The 12,222-nt window shown below is 44.0% G+C and overlaps 1 protein-coding gene across 1 annotated transcript in view; it reads left to right on the top strand.

The window, feature by feature from the left end:
- LOC137934304 (nardilysin-like) overlaps positions 1-12,222 on the top strand; it is a 68,742-nt gene that overhangs the window by 14,833 nt on the left and 41,687 nt on the right. The window contains exons 5-9 of the mRNA XM_068778593.1: positions 3,575-3,648; positions 3,743-3,838; positions 3,927-4,046; positions 4,141-4,374; positions 4,459-4,607. Coding sequence (XP_068634694.1) covers positions 3,575-3,648; positions 3,743-3,838; positions 3,927-4,046; positions 4,141-4,374; positions 4,459-4,607 — 673 coding nt within the window. The remainder of the gene's footprint in view (positions 1-3,574; positions 3,649-3,742; positions 3,839-3,926; positions 4,047-4,140; positions 4,375-4,458; positions 4,608-12,222) is intronic.

Raw genomic sequence — 12,222 nt, 5'->3', positions numbered from 1 at the left:
ACTAGTGAGCCTGATCCTTCTTCTTTAGCAAGTGCCACAATGACGAGCATAGGCATGCCAACATTGAATGTGTCCCATTCTCCTTCCTAGATCATTGATTCATGAGCCTTTACCCACATGTTAGATATGACTTTCTTGTTTCAATCTATTCATCCTTCTCAATCCTGTCATCTTGTTACTTTAGTTGATGGATCGACCTCCTTGATTCAGGGGGAGGGTACTGTACACACCATCCCTCACATGTTATTGAGTCCTGTTCTCTTTGTTCCAAACGTTCCTGTTAATCTCTTATTTGTAAGTCACATGACTAAATCTCTAAATTGTTTTGTAACTTTTACTCCTACTTCTTGTGTCTTCCAGGACTTGCAAACAAAAAAATGATTGGTTTCGGACATGAGAAAAGAGCGCTTTATTTGTTGGATGATGTATCTCTATTGAAAGTTGTGGCACTTACCACTAAAGATTCTTCATAGTTATGACACCTACTTTGGGACATCCATCACTAGCTAAGCTTTGTCAGTCATTTCCATATCTGCCAGCTAATATTTCTTTTGATTGAAAGTCTTGTCAACTGGGGAAACATTGTTGAACTAGTTTGAATTTGAAATTTGAATTTCACTAGAAATTTGAAGTATTTGATGCATTTTTGAATTTTTCAATGAAATAAAAAATCAATTTAGTGCTTGTGTTCATACTTTCGCATTGATAATGGATCAGAGTTTCTCAATCACAAGTTTGCCTCATTCTGTGCTCAACATGGTATTATTCACCAGATTTCTTGCATATATTCTCCGCAACAAAGTTAGGTTACTGAATGCCAACATAGACACCTTCTTGAAGTTACTTGTACATTACTACATATGAATGTCCCTAAGTCTTTTTGGGGGGATGCTATATTAACCTTTTGTTTCTTAATTACTAGCATACCATCATCTGTTTGCAAGGACAAGTTCCTATACAGGTGTTAAGATCCCAACATAAGTTGTTTGATGTTCTTCCTCGTATCTTTGGGTCCACATATTTTGTTCATTTATTTAGTAATACTACAGATAAATTTGGTTTTTAGATATGTTAAATGTGTTTTTCTAGGGTACTCTTGTCATCTGAAAGGATATGTGTTATGATATGGTTCGACAAAAAATGTGTTTGTTGATGTTACATTTTTTGAGAATACACCTTTGCCTCTTCTTTGAGTCTCAACCATCCTCTAATCCTTCTATGGATAGTCCTGTACCTACAACAGTTATGGAAGCACCAATTGTAGGTTCTTCTCCACCTCTTCAAGTGTACAGTCGGCGATCTCGTCACCTGTTACCAACATCTGTGCCTCCAAACATTCTAGCTCATGAGCCTTCTTTTTAGGACCAACTGTCTTCCTCTTTGCTTGCAGGTTCAGTTCCTTCTGATTTGGATTTGCCGATAGCATTCAGATTTATATAAGGAGGAAGAAAAAGTGGGCGATGGGGTCCCCTGCCCGACCCGCATCCTGTGCGACCAGCACTCCTTGAACGATGTGTGCCCCACTGGGCCCGACACTCCTCCGCTTTCGAGCACTCTGTTGCTCTCCTTACCCCACCTCCTCTGGTGGGACTCGACACAATTGCCGACGACTATCAGATGCTTCGGAAGAAGCAATAGCAGCAGCAACAACAACACGTTCTGCGCGTGTGGCCCACTCTCCTAGAAGACCAAGAAGACCAAGAATTGGGCTGGCAAACGGTGGTTAGCCGAACTTCGAGGAGAAGAATCTGGGTGGCTGGGACAGACACTCCTTGAGTTTTTGAGTTCCGCCATGGAAAAACCAGCAACTCTCAACGTCGGACATGCGAGAGGAATGGAGAAGCCATTCATATCCTCTCCCAATCCGGGACGAAGAGATCTTTAATCTCTCTACCCGTTCTAGCAGCTGAATCATTCGTTATCCCTCTCGACAAGGTCCTCATCGACAAGACAGGCCACAATTTCGGGTGCACCCTACAGACCGACGACCTTGTCTTCCACCTTAACACGCAGTACCATAGCGGCACATTGGGATGCTCCATCACCCAAAGGCACGGAACCATGGTCATGGGCATGGTTTTTCTGTCGCAGAGCACACATATTGACCTCGCTTGGGTTACTTTCCGTGTGAGCCTCCTTCAGATCATTGCCAAAGCTAACAACCACCGCTTGTTAGGAATTAGACGCCCTAATTCCAAACTAACGAGAGCAATAATCCACTAACGAAAAACACAACAAGATTTGTACAAGTTCGCCTCAAGGTGAGACTACATCCTGTTTTCCGCCGTTGCAGTAATCCACTGTGAAAATGAAATAGTTTACAAGAAAAATCGCACACTTACAAGTGGTTTCTCTAACTTCTCTCGGGATGCAACTCAGGGTCCTCCGTGATGATGATCATAAAACCCTAATAGCGGTGCCCCTCAATTATAAAGTGAAAATTAGGGCAACCGCGATACAATAGTAAAATTCCTAAACTGCCCTTAATGAAACAACAATCAATATATTAGGTCGATCAGCAACCAACTCAACGTAGGGCGTTAATTAAGCTCCACAACTTAACACTGCTCTACCACAACGCCTCCGCCTCGTGTTCAGGCCATGTCCCTCTCAAACCCCGCCTCACAAACTCCACAAAACCAAAACTCCCTCTTGATCCCACAATCTCCTTGATTGAGCACTAGCCATCCTGAGTGTACATTCCCACCTCCGCCTCCCCCGTTGATACAACACTATACAAGCCACATCGCCCTCAATCTCCCAGCCCAAGCCCTAACTGATGGAACCAATTGGCTCTTCACCGCTGCTGTGGTCACTGCCATTCCTGATTGCTCCTCTGCAAACCAACTTGTGGACTGGATCAATGTCCGAGTTCTGCTACCTTGATCTCCATACATCACCCATATTAGGGACCGTCAATGGCTCATCGTCTTCAAAACTGTTGAAGACGGGCAAAAGGCTAAAACTGTTTGGAACGAAACGTGGTCAAGGTTCTCAATGGAACGATTGGTTGACTGGATCCCTGCCTCATGACTTCTCGGTCGGCCAGTGGGTGGTCGCTCGAGGTATCCCTGCTAGCCTTGCTAGCATATTTAGCGAGATTATCTGGCCAGTGGATCAACGGGGGCTCCTGCATCAAGAGGTTCTTTCTCCGGCCAACATCATTGGTAAGTGGTCATCAACATGTCAAAATTAGTTTTGGTAATTTTTCGTGCGGGGCGCTCCTAGAGTTCGGCGACATGGAAGTGCTCTCCCCCATGCTTCCCTGATGAATTAACTAAAGGTGGAGTTTCCAGATCTGATTTTGAATTGGGGATTCTTTTTCCCCCTGGGCTTAAGTTCTTTTCTTAATGATTATCAGTCAGGAAGTTTTGTTTTTTCTTCTTAATTCCCCATTTTTCAACATATGCACAGAAAAAAAAGGAAAAAAAAAAAAGGAAGAGGAGCTTGTTGTTTTATCTCCTTTCACCTTGTTTCTGTTAACTCTCTGGTTTTTTTCAAGATTCCTCTTGTACCAATTTTAGATCTTATTAACATATTTGAAATTTTTATTTCATTTGATTTCTAATTGCAGATTTTCTCAGTTTTTTGTCTCTCCATTAATTAAAAGTGAAGCAATGGAACGGGAAGTTTTAGCTGTTGATTCTGGTAAGCTTCTCATACTATCATTATTATAAAATTTTGATTCATGTTTAATGACCTGCTGATGTTGATCGCTAATATGTTTTACCAAAACATTAAGAATTTAATCAGGTTATACAAAATGATAATGGTCGTCTTCAACAACTTCAGTGTCATACAGCCTTTCCTGGTCACCCTCTTAATAGATTTTTTTGGGGTAAGGTTTTAATATCCATTTATATGACTTTTCATAATGATTTTCTGTCTCTAAAAAGTAATTTGTGTTGCTTATTATTACATGAAAGGGAATAAAAAAAGTCTTAGTGATGCTTTGGAAAAGGGTATTAATTTGCGGGAGAAAATCATGCAACTGTACAGAGATAATTATCGTGGTGAATTAATGAAGCTAGTTGTCATTGGAGGCGGTGAGTAGAGTTTATTAGTTTCTCACTTTATAATTCAGAAACAATGTTTATAGTGAGATTTGTATTATCTGACTCATATTTCGATCTGTTATAGAGCCTCTAGACATACTTGAGGATTGGGTGTTTAACCTCTTTGGTACTGTGAAAAGAGGTGGCCACATAAATGAGGACAAACAAATGAATATTCCCATTTGGAAAAGCGGCAAACTTTACAGATTAGAAGCAGTGAAAGATGTTAACATTCTCCATTTGTCATGGACATTGCCATGTCTTGATAAAGAGTATCTGAAGAAGCCTGAAGACTACTTAGCCCATCTGTTGGGCCATGGTAAGCTATTTTGAGGAGTATCTCCTTATTACATTGTTTACAAATGATTTTTGCACTGATTGAAAAGGATCTCAACTTTTTAAGAGGGTAGGGGAAGCGTGCTATTTTTTCTCAAGGACAAAGGATGGGCAACTTCGTTATCTGCTGGTGTAGGAGATGAAGGAATGTATAGAAGCTCGTTAGCTTATGTATTTGTCATGTCTATACATTTGACTGAGTCTGGCTTAGAGCAGGTAACTTTTTACTATCTGTTTTCTTATTCATCATTTGCACCAAAGTTGTGAATGGGACCGGCTCTTGCAAGCAATATTCTTAATAATAGATATTATCATCATCATCATCATCATTTAACAAATGTGAGCCAAGCAATATTATTAGTAGAGCAGTATGGCTACAGAACAAAATTACACCAAAATACACAACATTATTAAGAGGTCGATTCACCCATTCATTTTTAATAAGGTATCATCAATAATTGAGTTTGTTATGCATAGTTCTCTTTGGATGGGTGTCTCAGAAAAATTTCATTGCCAGTTAATAAGTTGGTCAGAAGTTGAAGAGTCACAGGGGTAAGGTTCATCTGTAAAATATGAATCAGTCTCTCCTCTCTAAATGGTTATGGTGGTTCGAGCAGAGAGAAACTCTCTTCGGAGTTGTCTTCATTCAGTTAAATAAAATTACCAAACCTAGAGATGCCATACTGCAATTCACCTCAAGATTTTAAAAACTATTAAATACTGGCAATGCTTGTTTATCCAGAGTATTAGTTTCATATCAGAAGTGGATATTCAGTTAGGTTTTGTGTTAATGAATGATTGTTAACATGATTTTATCTTCGACTTTACCTTTACTGCATGATGTCACTAGGGTTCAATAAATTGCTCTCTTATTCTTTTGAGGATGATTATTGGAATCTTAATCTTAGAAGGAGACTTTGGAACAATGGGGTCATGGAAGCAACTGGACTTCTGTGTTAGAAGGTTAATATATGCTAATTGATGAGGTTTTGTAGAATTCTGTACTTGTATGTTCAGGGCTAGTTTGGTCATGCTACTAGTAAGGTCAATATATGCAGAGTAATGAGGTTTGTCGAATTATGTACTTATATGTTTAGGGCTTGTTTGGTCATGCTAGTAGTAAGGCTTACTTGTCTAGATGAGTAGATGTAGTATCTAATATCTGTCATATTTTTTATGTTTTTTAAATAAGTACTTATTTGAGTGGTAAAAAAAAAATGCGGTAGAAGTAATATTATTTAGTGAGTGAGGCGAGCGTGCGATTTTGGGCAATTTCGGGCGAAATTTCACCTAACGTGCACCGATCGCTAACGTGCGCCGTTTATTTCAAAATTGCTAACGTGCGCCAAAACCCTCAAATGAGAGAGAGAGCTCTCCCGACGATTGACGGCCGGCGACCGGACCACCCCCGTCGACCACCGCTACTCAGGCAAGGCTACGGTGAGCCTTTCCGACGCCGACAGAGGGCTCGGCAATGCTGTGACGAGAAGAAATGGAGGAAATGTCTCTCCACGACGAGGAAGAAAAACTCACAGATGGTCGGATCCGTCCAACCACCACTCCGGCGAGCTTTTTGAGGCTCCGATGGAGGAATCCGAAGCTCGTTGGACGACGGTCTCTTGCCGGAAGAAGCGAAATAGTATTTTTCTGCTTCAGCTACGGAAAATGCAGAGTTACCGTCGAGAGAGTCGTTCGGAAATCAGGTCCGGTGACCCATATCTCCTCAGCCAACGGATCAAAACTTTCATTCATCTATGTCCCAGTAGAAGCGATCCACAACTTCAAGCTTCAGTTCCAGAGAGCTACTTCGGAAACTAAAAAATCCCGTGAGCTCTGGTCACGGGACTCGATGTTCCTCTTTTCGGTGACTGCCTTCCGCGGATCTCGGGAATGTCGGATCACCCATAGAAGAGGAACCTCCATTTTAGCTAGGCTATTCATACGTGAGGCCACAAACTCGGGTTTTGGCTGGAATGAGCTAGCCGATGCACTCCAAAGCCTCTCCCCGGTGCTAGCCACAACAGAAGAGCCAATCCACCCCGGTGATGCCAGAGTAAGATTTCCACCTCTGTTCCCAGCAACCCAGCGCCACCATAACACCCCCCTGACATCCTCTCCTACTCGTATCAGCATCCCCTCCTCCCCGAAAATTCCTGATTTGCCCCAAAACCATGCATCAGTCCCCCCCTACCCCCACAAAAACACCCGAAATCATCCAAATCCCACCAAACCTTCTCCATGATGGGCGCGGAATTTTGACTCGCTCCATTCTTGTCCAAACATCCCCCGAAGTCATTAAATCAAGCATTCTTCATTGGCTGATTGACGCACGTCACCTCCCTTACACTCCCAGAATCTCCTATCTCAGTCCCCCAACTTGGCTTGTTCATTTCGGAACCCAACAGGAGTATTTTGCGGCTCATGCCATCACACCCCACACCAGCTCTGGCATCATCGGGGTCTCAAAGTGGATCCCCTCGGCACCCTCCAGCCAGTACGGCCAATGGGTTACAGTTACACTGAGCTATGGCAAAACCCGGTCTTTTCGAGAGTCGTATCTGAGTTTGGCTCTATCATTGCTTTGGACTCACTCACGAAACACTGGCACCGTCTGTATGAGGCCCGAATCCTCATCAACCCTCTTCACCCGCATGAAGGGCAATATTTCAGATGCGTTATGGTGGATAAAGTGCGACACTGGATCCGTATCAGCATCGCTGAGATGGATGATTTTAGAGATGTGGTTCCTGAAAGCACATCAAACCTCGGGAAATCGCATGGCCAGCCAATGTGATGGGAAGTACACCTCTCGACTCTACCCCCTCCCTGTAGTTGCGATCCCCTCCAGGCAGCTTTATAGCTTGCATGGGAACTATACTCGCTGACCCTCGTGCCCACAGGCAAAACAATTCTCCCCCTCCCGTTGTAACCTACCAACACCGAGCTAGAGGGCAGCTGAGACAACTTCTACAGGGAGGACCCAGTGCCACCATTCGATACCACTGCAACCTAAAGACAAGAGGCTTCATCATTCCAGAGCCGCGAGAACGAGCCCAACTGTTTGTGGCAGCTCTCTAGTCAGAACAACACAAATATGACCCAGAAACCTGGGCCCAGATAGTGGAACTTGCCAAGGTGATGGGCACTGTCTTCGCGGAGCCTCTCCCGGGAGATAACCACCCATCTGAGAAGTCAAAAAAGATGAATAATGATCATTGATCATCCTCTCATGGAATGTCCGTGGAATTGGGTCCTTGCGTCACCGCGCATCCATTCGGGACCTCCTTGCCTCTACCAAGGCAAATGTTATTATTCTCCAAGAAACCAAGGTGGCTTCTCTACCCCTTGGATACATCCGTGAGTTGTGGGACCTAAAGGAGCCCGGCTGGGCTTCAGTGGATGCAGTGGGATCGGTAGGCGGTATCCTACTGATATGCGACACCAGTACTACTGAGGTGCTTGATCGTTGCAGTGGCTCTTGCTCCCTTGGCATAAAGCTGCGAGACAGAGGTTCGGGGAACATTTGGTGCCTAGTTGGTGTCTACGGCCCTACCAGACACCATGAGCGCTACCTATTTTGGGAGGACCTTTCGAGGACTTGTCAGATGTGGCTTATTCCTCTGATGCTTGTGGGTGACTTCAACGTCACTCGCTTTTGCCACGAGAAATCCCCGCCGTACTGGAGAATCACAATCTCCATGAGCTATTTGCTGATTTTATTGGCAGCTGGGACCTGGATGAGATTACCCTATATGGGAAGATCTTCACTTGGTCAAATGGCAGGCAGCCCCCTGTCCTCTCAAAGCTGGACCGATTCTTAGCCAACAATGATTGGTTTCAGTTCTACAGTAACATCTCCGGCAAAGTGCTCAATAGAGTAGTCTCTGATCATTGGCCGATTATGATTGATACCCATGTTGGCAGCCCCCCCCCCCCCCCCCCCCCCCTTCAGATTCAACAACAATTGGATGGCAGACCCCTCTTTTGATCTAGCTCTCCAATCCTTTTGGGAGAATATGACCGTTGTAGGACCGAGAGGGTGGGCCTTCCCAATCAAGCTCAAGATGTTGAAGCCGCTACTGAGGTCTTGGGCTTCTAAAAAGAAGGCCTCTTCCTCAGCTGTGAGAATCGATGCCCTTGCTCAGATAGGCGTTCTCGACTTGGAGGAGGAAGTCAGAGATCTCTCTTTTCCGGAAGTCTCTCAGAGGTATGCCCTTCAAGGGCAATTGCAGTCCTTCGCCCACAACGAGTTAGTGCACTGGAAGCAACGTACAAGATTCAAATGGCTCTCCGATGGGGATGCTAATACTAAATTCTTCCATGCAGTCGCCTCAGCACGAAGAAGGGCCAACTGCATTGCCACGCTCAACGTCAACGGTGAGATCACCTCGGACCGAGCCATTATTTTTGACTCACTGGTGAATTTTTTGCAGATTTATACTCTGATCACTAGCCATTTCGACCCTTCTTCCAAAGGGTTAACCTTCAGGTTATTCCATCTGTTGCAGCTAGTCTCATCGAGCTCCCCTTCTCTACGCGGGAGATTGAAATTGCAGCCCTTGGTCTTCCTTTGGATCGTGCCCCTAACCAGGATGGATTCAACGGGGAATTTTATCGTCGTTGTTGGCCCTTCATCAGAGAAGACATTTCCAACATGACCCACTCCTTTTATCAGCATGGCATCAGATATAAGAGTATCAGAGCCTCTTTCATCGCCCTCATCCCTAAAAAAGATGGGACAGAGCTCCCATCCGACTTCCGGCCGATCAGTCTTACTACCAGTGCATATAAGGTGATTGCGCGCCTCCTTGCTAGTCGTCTTAGGGCAATCCTTCCTATTGCCATTCACCATGGATAGAGTGCTTTTATTAAGGGAAGAAACATTCTTGATTCAGCCATGGCATGTCATGAATTTAGTCATCATTTCAAGGTCTGAAAGTTCCCCAGATTCATTCTCAAGCTTGACTTCGAAAAGGCATTTGACAGAGTTAACTGGAAGTTTTTGGACACCCTCCTGGGGAAGATGGGATTCAGAGAAAAATGATGCTTCTTGATCCAATGCTGCATATCCTCTGCAAGCTACTCCATCCTTCTCAATGGAACAATTTGTGGATACTTTAAGGGAACCAGGGGAATCAGACAGGGAGACCCCCTCTCCCCCTTGCTCTTCAATGTGGTGGCAGAATACCTATCCTCCTTGATCTACTCGGCCAAGAACATGGGATGGCTCCTACCCACGACGGATTGCACAACCTTTGATATTCCGATTCTCTAGTTTGCAAATGATACTATTTGCTTCGGGGTTGGTACTATGGATCAGATCAGAAAATTGTGTGCCGTGCTGAGATTATTTGAATTGGCTTCTGGTTAGAACATAAACTGGGGAAAAACCACTCGCCTTGGCTATCACATTGATCCAGCTGGGCTTCAGAATATGGCAGACTATCTGGGATGCTCTGTGGAAAATATGCCAGCTACATATCTTGGGCTCCAACTTTTTGATTCTCGGCCTTCGGCGTCTCTATGGTCCCCCCCTCATTGAGAAATTTGAAAAGAGGCTAGCCACTTGGAGGGGTAAACTCTTCTCAACAGCGGGGCGTCTCACTCTCCTCAAGTCTTGTCTGGCGGGGCTGCCAAATTATCTGTTATCATTCATGCACTGTCTGGCCTCCGTTTGCTCCAAAATTGATGCCATCCGTCGACAATTTCTGTGTAGGGGTTCAAAAGATACCTTCAGATACCATCTGGTCAGTTGGAAGGATATTTGCATGCCTCATAATAGGGGAGGATTGGGCATCCGGCCTACAAGGGAAATGAACAAAGCTCTTATGATCAAATGGATTTGGAATTTCAACAACAAGCATAACAGTTTATGGAAGAATATGGTGAAATTCTAACTTCATTTTTCGGGTGCATGGTGGAGAGAGGGTGGCGCTGATCGCCTCCTATCCCCGATATGGAAATCAGTTTTCAAGCTCCTTCCAGTATTTAGAGATGCTACCGCATTTCACACAGGCAATGGAAGGACCTTTCTCTTCTGGTCGGACGAATAGTGTGGCCCCCGATCTCTCTCAGAGGACTTCCCGAGGTTGCATAGGGTGGCAAGTGACCTCTCTTGCTCTATGGCTGATTCATGGAGTGATCACTCGTGGAGTCTTTTGTTCCGTCGGGGATTAAATGATGAGGAATCGTTGGCTTTTTGCTCTCCTTACTAAACTCAGTAATACTATTATCCGGGATCACTCAGTTGATAAGCTGATTTGGAAGCCCAGTAATAATGGCCAATTCACTGTCATTTCGGCTTACTCTCATATCAGAAAGCAAGACTACATTCTTCATGAGCACAAGGCAAATCTGGCTTGGAAACTCTCAGCACCAAGCAAAATCAAATTCTTCGTGTGGTCAACCATCAGAGAACATATTCTTACTTCAGACAACCTTCATAGAAGAGGCTTCACTGCCCCCGATCTTTCTTATCCCCTTTGCGGTGAGTGCGAAGAGACAGTCCAACATGTCCTCTTACACTGTGGATTTTCGTGGCAAGTTTGGATGAAGATCTTTCAGAAAATCGGGCTCCTACTGGGGCTACATCAGGACCTCTTTGGCACCTTTGAGATGGTTCGAGGGATTCTCCTTCCTCGGCTGGGCAAGTTAATTCTTTCGGCCTGTCTGGCTCATGTTCCATGGTGCATTTGGCTCTAGCAGAACAATAGGAGATTCAACTCAAAAGCTAGCACCCCAAACAACACGGCTTCTCATGTCGTCGGCCTCATTTCGAGTTGGCTTCATACAAAGAAGGATTTTGCCACTCTAGTGGGGGTTTTCCTTCGGGAAAATTGGAATTTGATCGCTCGAATGTCTGGCCCTAGCAGAGCTCCTAGAATGGCTATTTGGGATCCTCCCCCTTGTGATTGCATAAAACTGAATTTTGATGGTAGTGCGATTGGATGTCCTAGTCCAGCAGGAGCAGGTGGTGTATTCAGAGGGCACAATGGAGACCCCTTTGTTTCTTATGCTGGTCCGGTGGGCATTGCCGATTCTAATACTGCTGAAGTTAGTGTTCTGTTGTTCGGCCTCCAAATCTTCAGGGATCGTCTCCATGGCAAGTTAATCATTGAAGGCGACTCGAAGACGGTTATTAGTTGGTGTTCCAAAGACAACCTTCCCCCTTGGCGCCACTGGCCCATCACTGATAGTATTGCTGATATTGTATCTTCTACGCATGGTAATTGGAATTTCATTCCTAAATTAGCCAACTCTTTGGCTGATAAATTGGCAAAATTTGGAACTTCCCAGTAATCTCTCATTGTATGGGAAGGATTCCCTCCTCTGTAAATTGCTCTTTTGAGCTTTTGCCTTAGTAAAAATCAGCATTATTTAAAAAAAAAATGGGAGGGAATTTCTGTATTTCCTATACTTTTCACTGTAAGTAATATAAGACGCAAAAAGGGGTGGACCAGACCTTATCTTTTCCCCTTTCAAATTCTATGGCAACTTTCTCTGCTCCATTCTTTCTTCTTTCTTCAATCTTCAAGCTTCAATCAACTTATCCTTTTGGTTATCTTGCAATTGCTTCTTGCTATTCTCTTATTTTATATAGTTTTTAAAATTTTGAGAATTTTTTTGAGGGAGTAAATGGATATACAAGATAAATAACAGGGAGGTCAAGGATTACACTACCAAAAAAGAAAAATACATTGTGAAAAAATAAAGAAACAAAAACATTACATCATGAGGTAAGATGTTTCAGAAAACTCTCTCCTATGACCAACTGCTGAACAAGAACCACCAATGGGCATACAAAATTGATGCCGGACATAATAGTGATTAT

The sequence above is a fragment of the Aristolochia californica genome, unplaced genomic scaffold, assembly GCF_029961685.1.
Source record: "Aristolochia californica isolate CCGP_79_NKW_82.1479 unplaced genomic scaffold, dmAriCali1.0.hap1 SCAF_10, whole genome shotgun sequence".
NCBI lineage: Eukaryota > Viridiplantae > Streptophyta > Magnoliopsida > Piperales > Aristolochiaceae > Aristolochia > Aristolochia californica.
This window is presented reverse-complemented; position numbering and strand designations above follow the sequence as displayed.